We start from the raw sequence: 25,073 nt of genomic DNA on the forward strand, positions 1-25,073 counted from the left end.
CGAGTTGCTGCGCCTATGTCTTTGAAAAATCCACTTTTTGGCCATGCTGCTTCGACTTGGAAGAACTTTAGCTTGCAATGTAAATTAATTAAGCAAAAAGAAAAAAAAAAGTGTTTAAACAGTCCCCGTTTTGGAGGAGCCACAGGGATGCTTCATCTAATCTTATTGTAAACAAATCCAAAGTACGCTTCTACATTAAACATCCAATGTTCAGCGCTTATCGCTGCCTTTCTACCCGCCAAAAAATAATTGCCTCCACACGGGCCGCACCGGTGTTAGTCACCACGTTATCGCGGCCTAACTCTGCCAAATGTCAATGAAGGCTTTGTTTACGAAGGCACATTCCCCCATTAAGGAAACAAAACAAAAAGCCAACAAGCTTTGCTGTTGATTTTCATTAATTTGGGCCTTAAGTTTCCCTCTTTAGTTTTTTTATTGTTAGCATAAATCACCATTAATGCTGAGACTGTCTGCGGGGAGAAACAATTCAGTGTTTTTTTTTTTCTTTTCCCTACCAATGCTTAATGAGTCAGCCAGGCTTAATAATTATTCAGCAAATCTGTGACTTTTAACAAGTGTGTGCAGGAGATTATGCTAAGATTACAAATAAAGCGTTAGCAGGCTGTTTCATCATCCCGCCTGAAGACAGCAGTGAATATGCAAACGTTTCCAGTCTGAGAGTTGCACAGGGATGAAGAACGCCACCGTTTGCGCTCTCAAACTGCGCAACAATCCCGGCCGTTGTCCTGGATGTTTTGCGTGTCTCCCTCCTGCAACGCGCCCGATTCAAATGATCTGAAAATCAGTGAGGTCCGACGAAGCTGGATAAACTGGATCATTTGAATCGGGTATCTTCGTAGCAAAAAGACATTTGAAACATGCAGGGCGTTGGCCCTCAAGGACCAGGATTGAACATTTGTGACCCAATAATCCATTTTTGATTTGACCCCCCCCCCCAAGAAGCAAATACAGTTGAGATTTGTTTGTTTTTTTCTGCTGGATTCAGATACTTTTGTGATAAGCGCAGCCGGGAATTACACAACCATTATCTGGTCGAATGGTACACACACGCACACACGCACACACACACACACACACACACACACACACACACACACACACACGCACACACACCTTGTGCTCTTTGATACACTAAAGTGCCATGAGCAACATTTCCATAAGTGGGTGAAGAGAAGCAAAGGTGTGTGTGTTACGGCAGTGATCCAAAGCGATAAGAGGAGCCCGCCGAGCTCCACTTTATCCCTCACGGCATGACTCAGCTTTGTGAGAAAAGATAAGGGTGGTTAAAAAGAAAAAAAAAGTGATTACAACCTCATTAAGCTCCTGGCCGCTAAAAAGGAGCAACGATGATGAACAATAAGGCATGGAACAAGCTTACTAAGTTTAGTTGCACTTGTGCGCATTTGGTTACGCAACCGTGACATCGGGTGCCACTCATTTGTATCAATTTTAGAACGCTGCAATTCCCGGCTATGTTGCGCTGGAGCATTACTGTGGATTTTTATCTACTCATCTATTGCCAACTCTCCACTAGCGTACATCTAGGAAATGTATGGCTTACAGTGGCGTTTGTTTTTTAATGAGCTTTTACAGCTTTTTATTTTACCATAAATATTGATCGATGCTGTCAAAAGTCAATACGTAGGTAAAATAATGAACATTTAAGCAGTATTGTGGAATTTTCCTTCTCCGGGGTTCCAAATGGTTGCTGGCACATTCTCAGATAAAGCAGCATGATCCAACTTTTAGCAATTATCTTGGGTGTATTTAAATGCTATCACATTGTGTTTAATGACTTTACATGTGTTTGAAGTGTTTAGGAGGCATACGTCGATGTAGAGGAAACTTGTTTTTTTTTTTTATTGATCTCAGTTTTTGTGTCTCTATTTTGCCCTTTTGTTTTGAATTGAGGCATTCATCTCCCGGAATGGAGCTTTAAAATAAAAGCATGCAGTTTTATTACACACTTTCTCGGGCCACACGGTGGCTTCCTTACAAGTTTTACTCGACGAAAATGAATCAATGTTGCGATATACTGTATTTGACTTTCATTTTGCTTGGCATTATAAAGAGAACTTTTGTTACTAATTTAGCTATAAATAGCTTCTTTGCAAATTTACAAAGGTTCTCCATAGGGCTATTGTATTCTAATCACACCATGGGGGACGTTGCAACCCCCTTATTTTAACATCTACACCCAATAGGTCGCTTGCACATGAATAGGGGCAAAGCGTATCCAGATACCTTTTCTTTAGTGCCCGGTACGCATGCACAGCAGTGAACATCAATCACCAACTTGAATTATTATAGAATTTTCAAAGTATTTTGAAGACTTGCCAACTGGTGCGAAACCGCCACACCGGCAGAAAGTTCATCCGCGTGGAGGAATTGACCCATACACGCTACCCAAGGCCGACGCTCCTAATCCTAAAGAAACTGCTTTCTTTTTCTCCCTTGGCATTGTTATACGGCCCGATGATGCGGCAAGAGTGCGCAATTTGAAGAGAAGCGTGCCATCCGATGTAATGAAATCCGATCTAATCAGTGGAACGTTACTTCACCGACATGGCTGGCGGAAAAAAAAACAAAAAACAAGGCAGAAGGGACAACGTGCAAGCGATCGATGCAAAGGCCACGTGTAATTTTTTTGAAGGCCCCTAAAAATTAGACGGCGGAAAATGGCCGCTAGGCCATAGTTTGAGCAGATGTCGAGTGATTTATGCAATTTGACCAAAGAGAATGATTCTTTTTCACAATACGCTAAATGTCCTTTTTCCTTCTGAAAAATATTTACCTGAGACACAGCCTATTGACCCGTTTGGTTGCATGCTCCATTTTGTCTCAGCTTTTTTTTTTTCTTGAAAAATTGGGCCAAAGATCTCACCTTTCCGTGACGCGCACAGCAACACGACACGGACAAGCAGAGGACGAGGAAGCCGGCGGAGGTCTCCCGCGTGACTTACTTGAGGCTGAACTGCTCCACGGTGGAGTTGGGCATCAAGAACAAGAAGATCCCGAGGGTCTCGCCGGGCTTGAGGGGCTTCTCGGGCAGCCTGAGGAACATGTTCTCATCCAGCTGCTTGTCCACCAGCAGCCGCTCCTGGCTGGCCTGATACAGGCTGATGCTGCCGATGCGCAGCAAAGGGTGCGGCGGCGCCGGCCCCTCTCCCCTCGCCCCTCGCTGACCCCCGGCCGCCTGAGCGCATTGGCCCTCCGTATCGGCCTCGTGCAGGGTGTAGTAAAGCTCCGCCTGCAGGGTCTCGCCGCTCGACCCGTCCAGGAGCCCGTCCCCGCCGGAGCCCTTGCGCCGTCCCAGCGGGGCCACGTTGGCGTTGAACCAGGCCGGCGGCAGCTCCAGCTGCGCCAAGCACTGCGCCAGGTTGCCTTTCATGCGGCACGACGTCTTCATCTCCCGCACATCTCGGAAGGCGTGAAGGCGCACGCACGGCAGCTTGTCCCGGGCCTTGAAGTCGTCCCAATCGCGGCCGGCGATGTAGAAGAAAACCTGCACGGTGGGGTTGTTGGAGAAGACCCGCGACCGGACGATGAAGGCGCGCACCTTCCAGTTGACCGTCAGCTGGCCGGGGATGTCCAGCGGGCTGGCGGGCTGGAGCAACTCCTTGGACAGCGTTTGGTCGCGGGCAAACGGCCCCAGACTGATGTTGACCGCCGGCAGCTCCTTGGTCTGGAACACGACGAAACTCTCGGAGCGCTGCAGCGGATGTCCGCCGCCCGCGTTTGGTCCGGGCGCCTGCGTCGCCTCCCGCAAGAAGAAAGCCAGCTGCGCGTTGGACATCTTAAAGCTGGCCGGCAGGTAGATGGCAGGCGGCGAGGGATTGGCCGTCGCCGGCGAGGGACTGAGGAGAGCGTCCGAACTGCTTGGCCAGACTTTGCTGGCAAGAGCTGCCAGAGAAATAAAAATAAATGACGGTTACGAACTAGACGTGCAACAAATTTATGGATGTATATGTATTCATGCAGAAACAGCTTTCAACATGTGATTTTACAGAAGAAAACGCTGATGAATATTTTTGCCAGTATTCTGACACTACAGAACAAAACAGTAATTATAGCATAAAAGAAACGTGTGTGCATTGTCAGTTTGGAAAAATAAGCCATTGTTAAAAAATAAAGGGATAGTATCAAAACATGTTTTTAAGAATCGGATTTGTTGCAGCCCTTCCCTCTTTTTGCTGCTAGTACCCTTTCCAAGAGGTTGGGGCGTGAATTAGTACTTGATGTTTTAGTTTAAAAAAAGGAGAAAAAAAAATCTAAAATAAAACATTTATACAAATTAAATCAAACTATTTTTTTGATCAAGTTGTTGACTAAACAGTGTGACATATTGAGGGTCAACGCTGCCTGGCATCACATTAGCTTAGCATGCTAGCCAAGTTGCCCAAAGATGCTCAAATACACCATTTTGATACCATAATATGAGTATAAACGGTGTCTGTCAAGTCTACTTTGAGGAACCAAATTGCACACTGAGTCAAATTAGCATGAACAAATAAGCATCAACAAACTTGATCTTGAGCCTGAGGTGAAAATATTCCTAAAATTCATGTTTTAAAAGCAGACCCCCCACATACACCCATGCGCACGCAACACACACCGTCCTCTGTCCTCCTCGAGGCAAAATGAGTCCATCTTGACAATTTTCATTACTATGATTTGATTCATTTCATTTACTACAGCTCTCTTCATAGCAAAATGAGACCTGACAAGAAGGTTTTCAATGACTTCCCTGTTACACTTCAGGTCAAATAGACCTGAAGTCAAAAATATCTTTCAAATATCTATGGGGGCGAAAAAGAAAGTAATTTCTTAGGATGGATTTCACATTTTTTGATGACCAAACACTCAGCGGGTCGTGTTGACTTTCTGAACATTTTTGCTGTAAAATTATGTTTCACAGCAATGCAATTGCTCACCTTAGTCAAATCACCCCTTGTTGTTTAAAGACACATGTGCTGAGTAACTAAACATGCTAAAATACATTAACGCTGACATATCCCGTCCATAAACTAATAATACCAAAGAGAACACCCACATTTCACTTTCAGTTCAAGCATATACTAGCACTAGCAACTTAGCATCTGAGTGTCAACATACTTATCAAAATCATCCACAGTTGAGCACGGATACGCAACTTGCAGTCCCCGTGGTCCAAGTCATGGATTGAAAGTCCCATATTCCAAGCTTTACATAGAAAAGTGCATCCCTTTTGCCCCTCGCATGCGTCCTCCCCTAAGGCAAGTCCAAATTCACAACTTTCTTTGTTGATTTCTAGTAGCAAAACAAACCGGCGCGATCCTTAGCTCCCGTTGCTAAAAAAAAAAAAAAAAAAAAATCCATCCGCTTCATCGTAGGCTCTTTTGTAACTTTCAGTTCCCGGCCGGCGTGTGGGTCTGTCTCCGTGTGTGTCTGTGTTGGCTTTTGCTCCCACGCCAATCTGATGTGGCTCCGGGTGCAGACGCCAGATTGCAGCCCCCCCCCCTCTGGTGGGCCGTGCCGCAGACAAAGCGTCGGGACGCCGCCCCTTCCCAGCCACACCTCGTCTCTTGTTAGCCGGCTGCACGCACACACACCGATGGACGTGTTCGGGCAGACGTGTGTGCGTGTGTGTGTGTTACTTGTGTGAGGTGGGGGATGTTACTCCAGCCTCCAGGCAGTAGAAGAAGAAGAAGAAGAAAGGATTAGGTAAAGATTATTGATGAATTAGCCCGGATTCTCCTCCTCCAAACCCGGGAGAATTCTATGGAGGCATGTCACCCCTGAAGGGGGGTGAAGGGAGTGGGGGGCGCCCCCTCACATGCTTGGAATTCCCATGTTAAAAGAAAATGAATTCCTTGCAATTGTGTCTTTGAATGCAGGGGGGCCCCACCAAGTGACAAACGACAAAGGGGGGAAGGAAGATTGACAGCTAGAATGTCACCTTCTTCAACACCAAACTCATCCAAATGTGCCTCCATGGTGCTTACTTTGGGTGCCGGGAAGGGGAAAAAGTGCAGAGGAAAAACACGTCTTAAAGCAGGGCTACGCACATAACACCAAATCATCTAAAAAAAAAAAAGTTTCTTTTCACCCAAAACACTAGTTTCCTGACAATACAGCAGAGAAAAACAGCTTTTGTGGGAAAAAAAAACAAGAAAATTGTGACTGAAAATGGATTTAGAGGGCTTTTTTTTAACACATCTAAAAGTATTAAACAAACTGTGGAAACTGTGTAGCGCTGATTCAGGCCTTGATTTTGGCTTGCGAACTGCTCAAGTTGCCATTTCTCCTTTTCTTCAGAATTTAGATGACAAGGTAAGATCCGCCAACTAATCTTTATTTTCAACTAAGAACGTCTGCTTGTACAGTCCTGATTCCATACATCAGCAATATCCGGAGGACTGAAAATAAATGTACATCCAAACGGTTTTCCCTTGGTAACAAAACAACGCTAACACGACACTTTTTTTTACTAGTCAAGCAGTGGTTCAAACCAAGTAGCGAAAAGGATTTGCATCCGTTTATGGGTGTGTGTGTGTGTGTGTGTGGTGACAAAAATAAAAGAAATGAATAGTGTTAAACATAGCCCTAGCCTTCCTGCTATGAAAAATGCTCAATTTGCATGCATTAAAATATTTACATCTCACATACATTATGATTGTTACACGATGCTAGCTTTGCGTTAGCTTCCTCCCACTGGCTGTTTTTACCTCCGCTGTTTCTGGCTGCGTTGCAATATTTCGTATAATATATGACATATTTAAACTGTGTTTTACGACCTTTAGGCAATAATTGTGTACTTTGGATTATTTTGTTGCTTTGTAGCACCTAATACAAGAAAATAAATCAGTTTATAAAATAAAATGCACATTTCTTCAAACCTCAATCTTTTTTCCCCGATTCCGATGAGCTGAAAGCGGGACGCTCGGGCCCGAGTTCCGACCGTGTGATAAGGATCTACGGGGATGTGTTCGGTGGCTCTTTCATTTGAAAACCTCATGAAAGTCAAGTGTAAACAGATGTATCGATCAAGGTAAGATATTTTAGACGGAGTAAAAGCTTAACATTTAACAAGACAGAGTGTGCCCCATTTCACACGGCAAGGCCGTCGGAGGGAGGACTGGTTAGGTCTGCCACATGAACAGCGAAAAAATGAGAGGACTAACGTCTAAGATTTAATTGCTTTGCAGTCCTCCAAGGCGGGGTTTTGCAGCATTGTTTCACGCAGCGGCACTGCTAATAGGCTGACTTCCAACCACCAATCAGATGACTCGACGCTCACAGTCACTTAGCCGTGAAACTCTTTTTCTTGTACCGCACCCGAATGTATTGTACTGCCCCCTGGTGGCGAAGCTGTGGGTACCATAAGAAATTCAACACCTGTGCCAGAACGCCCCGGTGAAAGCGATGGGAAACCGCCATTGGCATTTAAAGGAAGCAAATGGTCACACAAGCAACCAAAGCGTGTTTTCAAAGGAGTTAATTCCGTCAGCCACTTTGTGTTTGCCTCTTCTTCTTTGTGTTGAATTGAAAGCCTGCGAGGAGGCCATTAGGAAGCGGGCCGCGTCCGACGTGTTTGCGCGCGAGTCGGCCCTGGCCGGAACAACACACAGTCGGGCTGTTTGCATTGTCGCTGATGGGCCACGGTCGTCGAGCCGTTAGATCAACAGGCCGTGGGAAGCGCAAACAAAGTCATTAGTGGTGGCGACACAGCCGGAGCGCCGGCTAAACGCGCCTCCCGCAAGAAGATAGCGGCGGGGACGAACAAGCCGAGGACTGGCGCCATCAAAATGCGAAGTCTAACCATAAATTTGACATTTTGCACGGCAAGTCTTTGAAGTCTCACAGCTGGGGATTTATATCTTCGGGATTTTTTTAAGGCGTTAATGACTGTTTCCGAATCTACTTAGGGAAATGGCACTTTTCTTCAAATTTGAGAGCATTTTCTTGATTATAAAGTTTAAGTCATGAAATGTACCGTTCACCCATATGGTGACAACATATCAAACATACGGCACGACCACTTAACTATCACACTGCCAGGAGTGTTCCATCCCATGACTAAAACGCTGTTAGAATGATGTTAAAAAAAAAAAAAAGAACCAAAATGGTCAAAATACTGCATAATAGCTAAACCGGATCATTTTGAAGGCACACAAAATATAACCAAAAGCAACATTGTGTGGCGATAACAATGCAACAACAGAGTAAATATTTGATTGGTTCGCCAAATCAGAGGTTCTATACGAATGTGAATCATCATTCGAGATGCAATTTTCCAGCAGAAGAGCCATAAATAATAGAGATGATGTCATACTATCTATCTTGTGGATTTGCTGAATAAAATATACAGAGAAAACACCAGAAATATTTTTTCCAAGTTGAATAGGTCACAGAGACCAGAACACTCCTCAGTCTGGGTTTTATTTCAACTAAAAAATTTTTGCGCAGTTTAGGATGTACTCGGTTGAAAAAAAGGGCAGATTTCATACAGCCTGGTGACACACAATAGCTGATTTCTGACTGGATGAAAATTAAACTAAAACTAAAAAATTTTTGCGCAGTTTAGGATGTACTCGGTTGAAAAAAAGGGCAGATTTCATACAGCCTGGTGACACACAATAGCTGATTTCTGACTGGATGAAAATTCTAACCTAAAACGACAACACCGGAAGGAGTGTAAGCATAAGGATGTAATGTGACACGAAGAGAACAGAATACGGAGAGAATTTTATACATACAAATGAAATGGGCTTTCATTATAATGATGATAATGATGTCAGGTTATGTTAAGCCAGCAGAGAAGCTCTCTGAAGGCCTACCACTGATAAAACCACATTTTCACAATGCTGTTTTAAAAATGTCAAGGAAAGGCTTTGATATTCCAAGTGTGAAAAACAAACTCAAATTTCCCTCATCACCTTCAACAGTTTTACATCATTAAAAAAAAAGGTTGCTCGAAATGGCACACGTGGTATTATTTGCGACCGAACTTGAGATACACACAGATCTCCGACATTCTCCAAACGGTTGTTATGGTTATTACTTGGGAGCGTTGGCTTTTGCACTTGAAGGAAAACTTCGCCTTGGGAACACATTGCTAACGTTCCACATGTAATTGAAATACATATCGGACAAGTGGGTCCGACTAAGACCGAGAAAGGGCTACGATCCCTCGCTTTCTTTTAAAACATCCAAAAGCTTGATTTAGGGAGTGAGTCAGCGCCGCGCAGCACTCGACTGAAACTTTATCTTCATGTCGCCGCCGCTACCGCCGCCGCAGCATCCAGGGCACTAAGTTGGAGTAAATTACGAGGTGGCGTGACATCTTTGGAGACAGGCCGCATAATCATTCCAGACGGCGGGTAGGTAGAAGTGTAGCCCTTGCAAAAATATAGATATCAAGCCATTTTCCCTCCTTTGAACTCCAACGACTTGTTTTTTCTTGCGGGAAATAACACTCAAGCAGCATATCTTCACTGTCTGGTGAGGAGAAGGATACTTTATTTAGCTTTGGCTTTGATTTTGGGAACTTCTCGAGTCGGAGGCCAGCCGAGAAATAACCCGAAGCAGCATAGCATGCGCTCTCTTGGCTAAATGATCTTCGTTCTCGGCATGTTTTACCTGCTCTCGCCATAGTTTGACATCCGCGGAGGGACTCTCATTGTCTTCGAGCGGATGTTTATAAATATGTATATAAAATAAAAAAATATATAATATTATATAATATAAAATATAAATAAATATATACTTTTAAATGTTAAATGCTTATCCGCATTTTGGGGCAGCATATCCAAAAGAATCTTATTTACCGGTTCTTCTTATGTTATTCATTTAATCTGAGTTTTAATAATACTTTAACAAGTCAGAACACAAGATTGCGAAGCGGACGCCTTTGACTTTTGGAGCAGCATAGGGTAAGGCTCAAAATATGTATATATATTTTATGCTGAGCAGGTTTGTGAATCGCTGAGTTTGTTTGAATGCGCCGTATGCCTCCATACGTATTTAGGCTAGCATGTAGCGGATGTCATAAAACGACAGGGTAACGGACGAGCAGTTTCTTAACATCCTTTATCAAATATACATTATGATCCTTGTTCTAATTCTAAGGTTGACGTTGCGGTGAGACGGAAATATTTTGGGATAAAGGAGTTGCGCTGAGGACGGGTCAAGCAAATGGGATCGGAAACACTTGTTTATGGAAAAACGAAAAGCTTTGTAAGGCTATGTACGATGTGACGTGTTTATTTTGATGTTAGCCTATGACTCGGTGGCATGTAATGTCGTCGGTGCACATAACGTAAACATAAGTGTAGGAATATAAAAAGGGAAAAAAATCCTTGTTTATTTGATGAAGTACGGCATTACTTGGGATTCATGTCAAGATGCCAACATCTTGCTATGCACACGATCAATTGATATGTTTACTCTTCCCACTGCAAACGTCCAATGTCAATTGAAGATGCAGCCTTCATGAGAATACAGATATGTTTTCAGCTAGCAACCCACAAATTGTCCATCCAGATCAGGTGTTAATTCCATTGAAACCTGGCACTCTTGACCAAAAATGAACACATTAAGTTCAAACACCATGTGCGACCAATGACGGGCGCTTGATTCTCAGTTTAGCGATTCCATAGGTGCCAAGTCCAAAATTCACATCACAAATAGCAGTAACGAGCTATGTATGGTAGTCTCTTGACTAATATAGCTTTTTTCCATTCACGATGGAAGCTCAATCATTCATTGCGGATTTTCGCAAAATGTCTATTCTATTTTATCCTGCCAAATTCAGAGATGTGTAGGAGACTATCATGCGCTGAATGTATAAAATATGGGACAAATCACGTGAAAACGTAAGTGACAAGCGGTCCCTGGTTTACCCGCGGCCTTTCCTGAGCTGGCGCCCGGGGGCCAACGGTAGTCAAGGGCCAACCGCACATGAGCGGAAAGGCGACAGCCGCACGCGGCGACGAGCGCGGTCGGTGAGCACCAGCTGAGCGTGCGGCGCGAGAAGATTTTCTCGCCGCGAGCAAGCCCTCGAGGGCCGTGGACAAACAATCGCGCCGATGCTTTGACGTCACGTCTCGAGGTCACCCTCAAAAGCTTTCTATATGGAAAGCCATCCGAACAAATTCCTTCAGACCACGAGCGCTTTTACGGAGCGGACGCAGATGGGCTTTCTGCCGTAACCCCATTCCCTTTCTCCTCTCGCGCTCAAAGTAGACCCCGGGCCAGGCGGGATCCCGTTCACTTCCCGTTGCGCCGACTTCCGCAACGCCGAGCATCCGTTGCGGTCGGGGGTTCGGGGCCGGCGATCCGAGGGGGCCCGCCGCTTATCCCGTTAAGTCGTGAATAAACACCGGGTCAGGCGTTAACGCCTTTGTAATAGCTCGCGCCGACTCGGTCGCCTTGTTAAGGCATGCGGATAATAACTCATTAATTGATTGGAAAGAATTGGCTTGAAATTGGTTGTTGATTAATTGGGTCTGGAAGCCGCAGAGGCTAAATGAGAGCGCAGGAAAAACAATCAGAGGAACGCGCCATCGGGATACATTGTTATGGTTGACTGCGTTGCATCCTCGCCGAACTTGCACCTTTTCTCTTTTTTTAACTTTTGCAGGAAATATCAACATTTATACATCTGAAATGAACTGTGAGAAGTGACAAAGATGAAAACGGACAATTTTTTATAGTTTTCGTTGGTTTTATAAAATTGGATTCATTTTTTTAAGGGCATTTTCCTTTTTATTTTCCTTTTTATTTCGCATCAAAAATGGTCTCAATTTCAGTGTCAGCGTTTGCATTCGTCGCCACTGACTTGCATAACCTCGATAGTCGAACGAGCCAACGCATTCAAATTCCTCGCTCGTTAGTTTGAAAATTCACTTTGGGGAGGGTAAGTGCGACTCCACCAGAGCGATACGAAAGCGTCGGCCGAGAGAGTGTCTAGAGGGCGTAATGAGGAATGCGGATATTTGATCTTGAGCGGGACAAGTGCATAAACATCTCCCAGGCGCAAAGGTCACCAGTCGATTGTGGAAACGGGGCCTTCTCTCCGGGCCATTGGAATGGTTCGCCGTTTCCCCACGGATTCTTTTTGTTTCATCTCTTCCCTCCCCTTGCTCGAATGACACATTTCAGTCACGCGCGGGGCGGATCGCTGGCTCGGTCGGTCGGGGGGGGGGGAATTTGCATCACATCATCCCCTAGGTAATGGAGGAAGCCAGTCATCCCCAAAGCCGTTTGTCATGTATGACAGTGGCGAGGCGCGTCTCGCAGAGTGATTGCGTGCCACGCGCCAACCGCGAGACGGCATGTAGCGGAAGACGCTTTGAAATTTCGGAAAATAGAACAAAGACCGTCTTAGCTGGACCGCAAAATCCCAGCCTGACGCAACGTCCGATTATTTACTCGACTGAATCGGTTCCGCGGAAGCAAGGAAGGTCGGATTCTACCGGAACGGCAAATGGGAATCTCGGCTTGACGGTTTCCAGACTGTGAACGCGTAGTACCCATAAAAGCATCGGGTTGAATCCCTACATGCACTTGAAGGATCTTGCAAGATGGCTCTCAGAACGCTAAAAGGCAAACTTTTTTTCATCGAAAAGACACATTCATGCTCATGCTAGACGAACGAACTTACTTTCTGCATAATTTTAAGGGTTGCCTGTGATAAAATTCAAAATTATTTAAACAATATATAATCATTGTTCAAATAATACTGAGAGAAATACATTTAAAAATCAATGCCAAAAGCCCATCTACCATTCTTCTTGTAATATGCAATAGATACATAACCCAACTCAATTGTTATAATCACCATTCCTCTCCCAAATATGTTTTGACGCCAAAAGATGAGATGGATTCACAGGTAAAATAGATGAGTATGCATTCATTAGTCCCCGACTTGACCAAATTCAATTAGAAGTTTCTTTGAGCTATTCTAACATGTACAATACAGCGCGGTCTGATTGAGCGTGTTAATTAGAGGAGATAAAGGCTTTTCTTTCTTAGCGTCACCCCTTTATAATGTAACATTATATTATACGCAGCACAGCTTTAATCACACATAATTTGCAAGCTTTATAAAACAAAAAAAAAGAATATATAACCGGTGTGACACGAGCCCAGGGAGAGGGAAGTTTTCATCATTGAGCTTTTTATGTTCACCCATAAAATCATCCATAATTTATATTGACAGTCGCCTTATCTGGTCCGGCGAAGGCTGTTTGGATGGAGATGGGGGGGGGGATAAGCCATAAAGTGATGGCGCCCCCATGAAAGACACCATCCATTATTCAAGTTACTCAGGTAATAGACGTTTGCTAACACGCTATATATGATGTATTCGCTAGCTGGCTTTCAAAGGACACGAAAACATCGGCGGCTTTTACTCCGGCGCGCTCCGTACGGGTTGCGCTTGACGACTGATCATTTACCTCAAATAAATTCTCATATTCATAAGGATGTCAACTGAAAAGAACTGAAGTTTACCGGGCAATTTAATGAACGTATTATTGGTGAGTACCTAAGTGAAAGGCAATGGATAATGTGCTGACCCTGGCTTTTCAAAGCTTCAATGCCTTGAATGCCAAGTACTTTAACGTATTTGCAGTTCCACACTCACAAATGACACTTTTCCTGCAATTTTTTGCTGCAATTTTTGAAAGGCCATAAGATGCCGCTTAAAATGTGAAGAATTGGTGTCAAGGGCCCTAGGACAAAACAAGGAAGGTTCTCTGCACAAAGATTTGCGTGGATACGCACGTCGTTCGTGATGTGCGCATCATTCAGTCACAATTCGGAAGACGGAGCGGTTAGGCATAAGGCTTCCCGGAATCTGCCATGTGTCCCAAACAGCCTCATTTCACACTGGCCACCCTCAAGTTGAAAATACAATAGAGCGCTGTGAAAAAGCATTTGCAATCTTCATGATTTTTGAGTCAATGAGGAGGAGCGCCGAGGAGGACTTGCCCTTGCGTTTTGGTTCATTGGCCGGCCGGCTACACGATCCGAGAACGCTTGAATTTGAGGGCAAAAACTCACGGGCAGACCTTCTACTTCAGGATGTTCGAGTAAGACAGGAGTATTCATTTTTTGTTGTTGATTGCAGCAAGTTGTCCCGGCCCTGCGGAAGCAAAGCAGCCCCAGACCGCCGCACAGCCACCACCACTTTTTCATGCATTCTCTTATCATAGAGAAGTCTATGAGATTTTACAATCAGTGAAATGGGTGTTAGGGCCTGTTTTTTGTTTTCAATACTGACTTTTGAGTCCTGCAATTAATGCTTAAATATACACTTCAAATCAAAATAGCCGATTTCTTCGCTCATGGTCACGGACTTTTTTTTCCGGAGCCTGTTCCGACACGCGGGCCAAAGCAAATTTTGTGTCGGTCCGTATAACTGATGGCTGGAGTTGAATTGTTCTTTTCTTGAACTTATTAGAGGATGCCATTTCCCGGTCTTCTTAACACAAAAAAATTGAAATAAAGGGGTGGAAAGGTGTCTGGATTTCATAAAGGCCACCCTTCCTTTTGTTCCACAGGTCCCTTTGTAGTCGCGGTCAAATGATAGCACTGCGTCTCACGTTACCTTCCGCTAAGTATTCCCCTGTGTGCCTGGAGCCCTTATAGATGACGTCAGATGGTATGGCGACATCTCCGGGGCTTCAGCATCCTTTCATTGATCATCGAATATGCAAAAAGAACTCACGCTGGTCTAGCATGCCAGATAGCGACTGAGGGGCGGAATTTATACTCATACTGAAAAGAAAATGACGTTACCTGTTCTTTGTTGCTTCCGAACGCCGTCACGGATTTATGATTTTACAAAATAATTGGAATTGTCGAAAAAGACAAAAAAAAAAAAAGGAACGGGACACTTTCACGGCATCGTCTTGATCTGCGGATAACAAAAGCGCCGACATTCCGTAGTGTCTTCAGGCGTCACGGCCCCGTTTCACAGGGAGTCTAATTAATGTTGCATTAAGCTGATTTGCAGGTTAGAGGACACGCACGGCTCTAATTGAAGCCCTTTGGGGGAACAACACATCTATGGCCGAGGATACAACAATAGGCACTTTTTAATGAACTGCAGGCGTTAATTATGTCTGGTTAAAAAAAAAACCCAAAAAAACAATTTCAGTGACTTTTGGGTGGGGACCCCTTTTATCGACAAGAGCGTGCGTTTATGACAACTTACACGAGGAGCGCGATGTGCACAGTTCCAAACTAGATTTTGGTTCTAATTAGTCAATGGCTGTCAATGCAAATTTCTAAGTGAAAAATGTGCCCTTCTTTCCATTATCTTGGCCAACTTGGCTGCTGATTAAAGCTAAATGAAATGCCCGCCTTTTTTTCTTTTTTTAAATAATGTTCCCCCCAAAATATCCGGCGTTGTCAGGCATGTTGAGACCTATGAGGCAAATCTTTGTTGGACAAGTGATGGAATCAACCCCAAAACGGTTTCTTAAGATTTATGTATGACATACATGATTCCAATGAAGGCTATTGAAAGAATTCTGCTGCTTCAAATAGTTCACTTCTTCTTTCATTTCCAGGGTCCATGAAAGTTTTTTGTGCATCCTGTAATGATAGAAAGCTCTGTCAATATAAGTGCCATCCTCTTTTTTTTCCTTTTTTTGTCCTACTGGTGCCACTGTGCGAGTTTTGGTGGTCCTAATAAACATGTCGTAAAGTTTGCTGTCAGAGGAACAGTAAAGCTTACTGAATGCCTATATCTAGTTTCATTTTTTATTTACGAGATTTCCAGCTTGATGGGCAAATTATTCTCATCTTAGTGTCGGCAATCCTGCAGATGCATTACTTTTAGTTTTAGCATTTAATTGCAAATACAATTGCTTCATTATTATTGTAATTTATGGGCGGTCAGCTAAAGCTCACGCAAGCTTTTGTCTATGAATATTATCTGTTGTTTTTTCCTCCCCCCAGGGCAAAATGAAAATGAGACCTTCTCGTGGCTCCCAGCAAAAACATTATTACTATTTCAAGGTGGATCTTCGCATCGCGTAAATAAGGGATTCATGTTTCTGATCGGCGCCGTTTGCGCGGCAATCGATACGTTGGTAGAATCGGTGAAGCAGCATACGGCTCATTGCCCTGGGTTATTTTGAGACGCGAGAAATCATTTTGTGATTGCAACGCTAAGTGTGAGTGTAAACAATGTACGTTTGGGCTCATTGCGTTAAATATTAGCTTCTGTGCTATGCGACTGTGAATAATTGTATGTTTGCTATCGTAATCTCTGCGTGAGCGACCGTTCCAAGTACACGATTGTGTTTCCGAGTAAGTGTAAAGAATTGAACATTTATAACTGTTCTATTTGTCTGCTTCAAGTAATTGTAAACAATTATGTTTGTGAACGCAATCTTTCATCAGTGTCCTCGCTCAGGAGCGGTAAATATTTATGAACTATTTGAGTGTCTGCTCAATGTAACTAACTGGCGCTTTTCAAATGGGGGGAACTTCAGGGGGTATTGTTACGTTGACTGAATAATTGATATCAGATGTTGTCAAACACTGATGTTCAAAAATAGCATTTGATATTACTTTGCCATAAGATCAAAATACTGTTGGCTCATGTGTTTTGAACATAATTTTTAGATACCACAGTTTAAACTTCTCTTTTCTACATCACATCCGACCAGCATTTCTAAAGCTTTTTTTTTTTTAGAAAGAATAATATACTCGGTTGGAATGTATTTTTTTCAAGGATAGGTTCCTCCGATTGTAGCTAATATGGATAAGAAAGTTGTTTAGGCTGTATGTCAGGTGTTAAAGGAACGAGGAGGCGACGAAGGCCAAAGAAGGACCTTGGAAGGCCGCCCCATCCTTCCATGTAGGATGACTGCAGCTGGAGCGGAGCGCATGATATCAATTTGAACAATTGTATAAGAATGCTCGGTTGAGAGGAAAAAAAAACAATTTTTGTCTCATTCGAAAGCAGGTTGAGGAGTACCAAGGTAGAGACTTGGTATAGAAAACTGCTTAGGATCCTGATTTCTGTAGACGTGATCAATTCTGTATATAAAGAGAAACAAAACTGATGTCTCTTGTGCAAGTTTTCACTGGTAATCCTTTCAGAGAAAATAACACGCTTGTTAGGTAAGTGCATCATTACTGATTCAGTTGAGCAGAATGTACAATTTAGTACGCGAGAGTTTAACAATGTTTATGCAGCTATTAGCAAATCTTTTAATGGCATGACGGGAACAATCCCTTTTCTTTTCGAATTAAGAGCACATTAACTAGGACGTGCTACATTTACTTTGCTCACTTTTATTTTGTTAAGCTCTACACGGTTTCGCATTGAGATTAGTGACGCCATTTCCCGGCAGATATTTGAATTTCTCGCTAACTAGACAGTTGCGCATTCGTAATCACATCCTTTCCATTGCGAACGGAACAGCAGTAGCGCTGACCGTCAATCGGCAGACCTTACACGCAGAATTCCGTGTATTGGCGCCGTACAATCGTTCTCACCGGGAATCGACTCTGGGTAGCTTTTTCCCCCGCTGTGACGCGGAAAGCCGAGGCACCGGCCGGCTCTCTTTATGTGGACCCAGTTTGTCTGTTATCCAGCTGCTCTTCACAGCGGCGGCATTCTATGCGACTCCGCTGAGAGAAGACTAGCTTTGTCTCAACATCTCCTTTCCTATCACCGTCACACACACGTACACGCGCGCACGCACACACACTGTTTGCGCTGGTTTTGTTCTCATGGTGATAGGTTACACAACTTGCTACTGAATCACCATAACAACGCGCGACGGGGAAAAAGGAGGCCTGGGAAAGAAGCGCTCCCCACCACTTTAGGAGGATCTTGAGACAATGTACCGGCAGAGATTATGGAAATGTTGCGGTTGCATGGATTGGTAATGACATTTCTAAGGGGGGGTGAAAGCGATTCCACAGGAATGTCATGAATCTTTTTACGCGAGCGATTTCCATTAAAAACGAGAGCTGTAAAACATCAGACGACGACGTGTTAAAAGTCGCCAAATGTGACGACGGCTATTAAAAGAGCGATTCGGTCCGCGGGATTGGAGTTAACTCGCTGTCGTAAAATCCAAGGCAGCTCTGAAGTGCCAATATCCAATTTTTAGCGGCCTAAGGCTAACGTTATGATACCAACGCCAAGCTTAGAGACTAACCGAGGCTCTGCGTAAAGCTATACGCTTGTGCGACTGACTAACTAGCAAGCAAACCAGCTAGCTAGCAAAACAACTATAATAATAATAAGCTTGATAGCCAAAAAAATACTAAAAAGACAAGTTTTAAAAAAAACAAACAAAAAGTATATGGCTTTGGTGAAATAAATAGTGTGATACGGATATCGACTGTGACGTCAAGCACGATTCTTCACAAAGAATCATTTATGAATTAAACGTGCGCATAATGTTATAGCGGCTTCAATTTGTTTTAAAATCGGCTCCAACGAAATATACTTCAGTTGTAATTAGTTTTTAAATACAATGCAGTTCTTTACAACTGTTATTTTTAAATATTTGTTTTAAGTTGGATTTTCACATAACCTTTATCTCCAATACATTTTAGTTGAATTATTCAGGTACCGCGCATTTCGGAATAGAAAGCGCACGGGATTGTGATCTGCAACAACAAAAAATAGACGGAAAATCTATTTTCAGGTAAGCTGCAGGTTGTAACATCGGATATTTACCTGAAAGATGATACGTGGAAGTTATTTTAAGTTTTTGTTTTTATTTAAACCTTTTTTTTTTCAAACCGCCTGGTTACAGCAAAATTATGATTTAAACACTGATTGAACACGCCTGAGTGATTTTCAACATAACACAGATACACTCAAATTTTTAGAATACTGCACTGACATAACAGTAACACACCCCGTTGCCTCCCCCTGTTGGCGAGTCATTGTAGTATTTTTACGATTTGAGAACCACTGTGCTAACAGTTCAAGCGCCAATTTTGTGACTTTTGTGACGTTCCACTATAACACACGCCTTGTATTCACCGCATTGTCATTAGAGAAAGGTTTTAAAGCATAACCATGAATTCCATATGAATGAGTTCAAGTTAATTCTATTGCTGAGGCGCAAATAACAAAGCTTCCAAAGCCAGGCGCTGCTTTTTGGGGAAGGGTTGACACCTGTGAAGTCAAAATACTCAGAGTAACGCAGTGTATACGCACACCAGATGTGGCGATGCAGTCACGTGACCTCCGATGCACTCTGTAGTCCCCGCGGCGCCTCCATTGTTACATGAAATGGTCCGTATAAAGGAAAACAATCCAAAGTCAATGATCTCACTTTGGAAGAAAAACAAGCCCCTGATTAAATATTCACACGCAAAAAATGCGGAGGCTTATGTTTTATTGATGGAAAGAACAATAGTCTGTGATTGTCAATCCTAAAAGGCTTAAAAGGGGAACTAGAACACGGATAGAGTGGAGAAGAGTTCCCTGGCCGGCCGCTTCCCCCAGGAGGCCGAGGATAACGCCACGCCGTCCCGAGCTTAACGCAATGGGGATAGGAGCTATTGCGGAGCGGACGCGTGCGGGAGAGGTTGAACGCAGACTGTCTGAGATGATACAACAGCTCCGAGTTGAAAAAAATGACAGGGACAGGGGCTCACTTATTTCCTTGTCAGTTGTAGAAGCTCCACAACATGGATGATGGAGAAGCTCGCTCAAAGCGGTCGTGTGGGAAAAAATAAGACCCGTCGTGTCCAACTAGCAAAGTCATAGTCTGTACGCAGCCGGGGTTCTTGTAAACGGGCGGTAAATCTCTTCGGTTTGCTGTACTGTACGTGCCTTTTTTTTTTTTTCCTCATCAAATCCGAATGTCTCAAAACCTCCGGCCCAAGTGGAGATTTGCCAAATCCTTCGGATTCGCGTCTGCCTGTAGCAAGGACAAACCGGAGATTTACGTCATCCCTCTACTCTATTTCCCGCTAAAAACGCAGACACCGGCGGAAGGTCTTTCTGATTGGATACACCAGTGCCGGAAGTTCTTTTTCATTAAAAAAAAAAAGGGGGACACTACTGCCACCTAGTGGATTGGCATGCCTTGTAAACAAAGGACACCGCTCTATTTGTGTAGCGGCCACTTCTTTAAAGCCATTAGGACAGAGGAAACTTCTTTCTAAATCCTGTCACAATGAGTCCTTTGCAAACATTTATTTGGTGACGATGTTACCCGACTGATCCTCTCAAGTTGCTGAAGAAAATGCTGCTAGCGATAGCACTTCAAATGCAATTTGAATGTTTATTATAATACATAGAAAGCATCCAAAAGTGCCTTACGATATTTTGGAGGAATTTGGACAAAAAAGGAGATCAAGTGACTAACTAGCTACAACTAAGTAACAATCCAACATGCTAACTTTCAATAAGTTCTGGAAGCCAACTTGGCGTTGCACGAACTCCTTGAGCTGATTTTTCCCAGCACAACCAACAAGAAAAAAAAAAAAAAAAAACTCTTTGAGTTTGTCTCCTGCCGAGCGGCAAACATCAGCATCTTTGCTGTGAACTTCAACGAGCGCAATGATAAAACCAAGATGTCTCCCACAAAGTCAGACAGCTCACATCAGAAGAATTGAGAGCTAAAGTTCGACGTTATGCAAGTTGACACGTTGAATAAACAGCGCTTGTGTTTGGGGAGGAGTGACAAGGGCGAAGGAAAAGGGGGATTACTCAACTAGCGCAAGTCGCTCTCTGTCAGCATGATAAAAAAAAACGTAGGGAACATGAGATTAGCCGCACAGCGTTTCTTGTCCGCTGCTGTCTAGCGAAGCGACCGGCGCCAAAGTGTCCATACGCCACAAAATTGCCGCAAAGACACATTAAAGCTCCCTTTCTTTGAATACCAGCCTGTTTGACATCTTTTCCACAAATATACCTGTCTTTCTGCAAAGTATGCACGTCATTATCATATCGTTAGGACATCTATTACCGGTGGTGTCAAAAAGAAGAAAGCTCATTAATTCTATTGTTTTTAGTGAAGCGGTGATAATAATACATTATAGATTGAAAAAAAAAATGTCCACAGTGCTCAGTTAGATCAAGCTATCAACAGACTGACTGTCGGATGGTTGTATGATGCAATTGACTCACAAACTGGCAGATAAACGAACGGAGGCTACGTCGTCTTTTAATGGCGGTGTGAATGACACGGATCCGATTTTTTCGAATGCAACCCAGATCGCTAAAAAATACCACAAAATACCATGGCCAAAAAAGATTCTGGCTCCTTTTAGTGAAATCAACTGGCTAATTGTGTAACCAACAGAAAGACAACTTCATTGACTGACATGTTTAAAAAAATGACTAATTAGCTGGCTTAACAATAACTAGAAGACAAACTAAATTCGATAACAAATAGACTATCTAACTTAAGAATCAAATCAGACAAATCAATCAATCAAAGTTTCAAAGGGCTTCAGAGATGAAAAGAGGTCATGTGGAGACTTCTTTCGAAAAAGAGGTCAGACAAAGACATCTTTTGGGTGTAAGGTACACAACAGCCTCCCCCGTCAAAGCTCCCAGAAGGGGAAGGAAAGACTCAAAACCTCAATTTGGGGAAAATCAGAAACCTTCAGAAGGGACCGCAGGTGGGAGGAGCCCCCTTCCAGGGCCACAACAGGTTGAAGTGGATGCTGCATGTGCCAAATACAGACAAATACAGATACACAATACAGACAAATACAGATACACAATATGAATGACTGAAAACATATTGTGCTATACTGTGCAAATCAACTGGCTGACCTGACTAACTCATTTGAACTGTTTTGACAAACAAACTACTGTACAGACAAATTTGCACGCACACACCTATTACACACAAGGTAAAGGGAGTAGAGTTCGCAAAAATAGTATCTTCTATTTGCTGGGCCAGCTTAATCGACTCGGTCACGCAAAGATTAACTTCCGGGAAGACGGTAAGAGGCGGCTATAAGACAAGCTAGGCCCCCGGTGAACTTTAATCTATGTTACAATAATGCAAAGTAATCACACTATAAAGGCTGGATGGTGGAAAAGTAGGAAACTCCTTTTGCTCACTCCCTGTAAAAATGAGCATTTTCACAGAATAGGGGATGCAAAGTCGACATGGCAATTTTCCGCCTTTAGCAGAGCTGTCGGCGGACATGCTAGTAGCTTCTTTTAAACCGTCTTTGGCCCTGAGATGTTCCACATTTGGCGGTGGAATCTCTGCCGTAATAGGCGGGATCGGACTTATTTTTACTTGTAGTTTTTGTTTAACGCGAGTGATCATATGCCTTTTTGCTGTTCTATCTAAATGATAAAAAGTTGACATGGGACCACTATGGGATCGCTAAGTCTTTGAAAGCCATATCAGCGCAGCGAAAAACAAAGGCGGGAAAGCCTTTGTCGCCCCTTTGAGATGTTATAATCCTGGTATATTATTTGTGCCGCTGCTGTTGTATGAAATCATCACAAATGACACGGAACGGGGGTGTGGAATTAACAATAGACAATTTCTCTGATTTCAGAGGTAATAATCTGAGCCTGCCTGTAAAAACTGGCATTTTGAAGTGGTTTTCCGCGTTGCTGTTTTGAATACGTAACGCTTCGGGAGGTTGTATCAGAGCTTTAACAAATGATCCTTTTCGCGCTGCCCGGAAAATGGCCTTTTTTTTTTGGTGGCTGTTAGACAGAAACAACTATGGCACAGAATTGGGAGTGTTATGAAAACCGGAGGACTGTAATAAAAAGGCCTGAAGCCCCTTTCGCACAGCCTGAAGAGCCAATAATTTTCAGACTCCCAAATTACAGTCAACAACACAAAATGGGGGGTACATTTTTTCCCGCCTGCAGTGGTATCTTGAGAGCCGCAACAAAGCCTGCACGGTGCCTGTGCGCCAGAGGAACGCTCAACCGAACGCATCTATGCCATGCAAGCGATACTCCGTCTGTCCGTGCCTTTTAAGATCTTTTAAGGTTTTATCCCCGCATTGATTGCTGTGCAGTAGCGTATAATAAAGCTGTCGGGAAGGTGAAGGAAGAGTGGATTGCACTCGGACAGCGGGAGGCGCTGTGTTCTCCGTCAGAGACGACAGAAGTTTGTCAGCTCCTTTTTTTTTTTTTTGCCAGAGTAGATCTCATTGATGAGGTCCCAGGAGTCCGAATTGAGAAGAGAAACTGGGATGGGCGCATTAATAATTCATACAAACTGCATCACATGGGCACACAAGAGAAGACGGTTGTTGGAGCATCTGCACATTTGTTTCGACACGAAAACCCTAATCCTCATCTCTAACCTGAGCATACGCTGCATTTGACCCTAACGGCAACCGCAACCATACTAACCTTACTCATGTGAACCCCTAACTTGCTGAACCAAAATTTTCCCTACTAATACTTAAGTTTAGTTCACAAAGGGGTCATAGCTAAAATTTTCTCTACAATATTATGTGATGCATTCTTACAAAACCGGGCTTGTATCACGGACAATAGTTTTGAGTTATGGACTCAAAAATACAACAGGGATCTCTATTTTGGGATTTCTACAAAAAACATCCTCCTTAAGGTCTCGACTTTCAGCAGCCAAATTGTAATCAAAGTCTATGTTAATACGCCATTGGTAAACCATGTGCAACCATGAAAAATGAACACGCCAAAACTTTAAAGGTGTTCATCTCAAAAATGAGAAATTTCAAATTGCTGTTACTGCGTCAAACTGAGATCTACTCCCACGTATATCATTTTAAAGGAAAATTGGTGCAGAATTGGAATACAGCGAGTCCTCGTTTTTTGTGGTTAACGGGGAACGGAACCAACCTGCGATAAGCGAAAAACCACAAAGTAGCATCACCCCGCCCGGCCATCGACCAATGACGGCAGGAGTTGCAATCTACTCCCGCCCCAACAGCCACGGTCGCTCCGTGAGCCAATCACGAGTCTTGTAGGCGTGCTTGAGATTTCATTTGTAATCAATTTCAAGTGTAGATCTAATTGTTCTCATGTTTGGTCAGGCTTCACTTTAATTTGACTTCCGGGCGCCGCTAATATAACCGTGGCTCTCCACGAGACTACAAAGGATGGAAAGGGATAACTGTACAGTTACTATATCAGGTTTCATCATTTAAGAGTTAAGTAAATATGCGCACGCAGTAGTCGGAGGTCCGAGGAGTGTCGGTGGCGAGTGCATTTATAGTCTGCCATGAAGGAAACCTATGGAGTTCCACAAGTAAAAACATGGTACTCTGATTATTAGTGTCTAGACAATAAAATCCATCCATTTTTATTTATCTATAGGAGAGGCCATTTGCCAATTGCTCAGGGCTCATGTAACAATAAATTAGTACTCATCTTGCCAACGGCATGTGACCCGACTCGCACGATCGTTATTTGAACCCGGATAAAAGCAAATTGCTCTGGGACGTCATTCGAAGTCAACGAGTGGCAAAATGGCTGCCCCCTGAGATGGATTCAAAAGGATGGCTTTTGCCCAGGGCGCACAGAACATATTATTGTGAAGAACATTTTGGGATCGAGCTTCCCTTTAAATTAGCAGAGGTTTGGGATTAGGAGTAAAATTCTGATATTGTTAAAGGTTTACGTTCAAGGTTGGTCCGTGGAAGGCATTGGATTGAATTAGCAGCGCAGATGTTCTGACAACTATCTTTGTGTGTTCCCACTCGAAGCGGGAGAGGGTGACAAAACGCCTCTTCTTAATCAGTCGCCTCGGCGCGGCGGCTGACAAACACTCAAAGTGGAGACGGGAAAGGCTGTGGGCGGCCTGAAGGGTGTGAAGGATATTTGCATCTGTCCATCATTCTTGAATGGCACTCGCTGATTAGGCCGCCGCTAACATCTGTCGCGCTCATCAACAACAGCAACAACGCCATAAAGTTGTGCGAGAGGACCGTGTCAATTACAGCATCCGTCTCTGCAAACCGCATCCTTCAAGACCTTGGACTTCTGTCATTGTGACCGAGTTCCTGATTGGCTGCACGTGACAATGCAAAAGAAGATTTTGGATCGTAAATACCGAACATTTAGTCAACCAAACCACGCCTTAAAGCAG

At 43.6% G+C, this 25,073-nt stretch overlaps 1 protein-coding gene and 1 long non-coding RNA gene across 3 annotated transcripts in view; both read right to left on the reverse strand.

Moving 5' to 3' along the window:
- tmem132e (transmembrane protein 132E) overlaps positions 1–25,073 on the reverse strand; it is a 190,020-nt gene that overhangs the window by 51,608 nt on the left and 113,339 nt on the right. The window contains exons 1-2 of one of the 2 annotated variants that reach the window (XM_088441045.1): positions 5,137–5,447; positions 2,985–3,924 (exon numbers count right to left, since the gene is read on the reverse strand). In XM_088441045.1, coding sequence (XP_088297171.1) covers positions 2,985–3,924; positions 5,137–5,215 — 1,019 coding nt within the window. In that variant the 5' untranslated portion in view covers positions 5,216–5,447. Of the gene's footprint in view, positions 1–2,984; positions 3,925–5,136; positions 5,448–25,073 lie in introns of those variants that run through there. The other variant, XM_088441046.1, reaches the window with a different exon arrangement.
- LOC148408281 (uncharacterized) lies at positions 15,488–17,663 on the reverse strand. The gene is made up of 2 exons (XR_015868536.1): positions 17,527–17,663; positions 15,488–15,609 (listed from the first exon to the last, which is right to left on the reverse strand). It is a non-coding gene; the product is annotated as an uncharacterized LOC148408281 (long non-coding RNA).

Source organism: Hippichthys cyanospilos, chromosome 18 (genome assembly GCF_059441005.1).
Source record: "Hippichthys cyanospilos isolate Australia breed blue-spotted pipefish chromosome 18, RoL_Hcya_1.0, whole genome shotgun sequence".
Taxonomy (NCBI): Eukaryota; Metazoa; Chordata; class Actinopteri; order Syngnathiformes; family Syngnathidae; genus Hippichthys; species Hippichthys cyanospilos.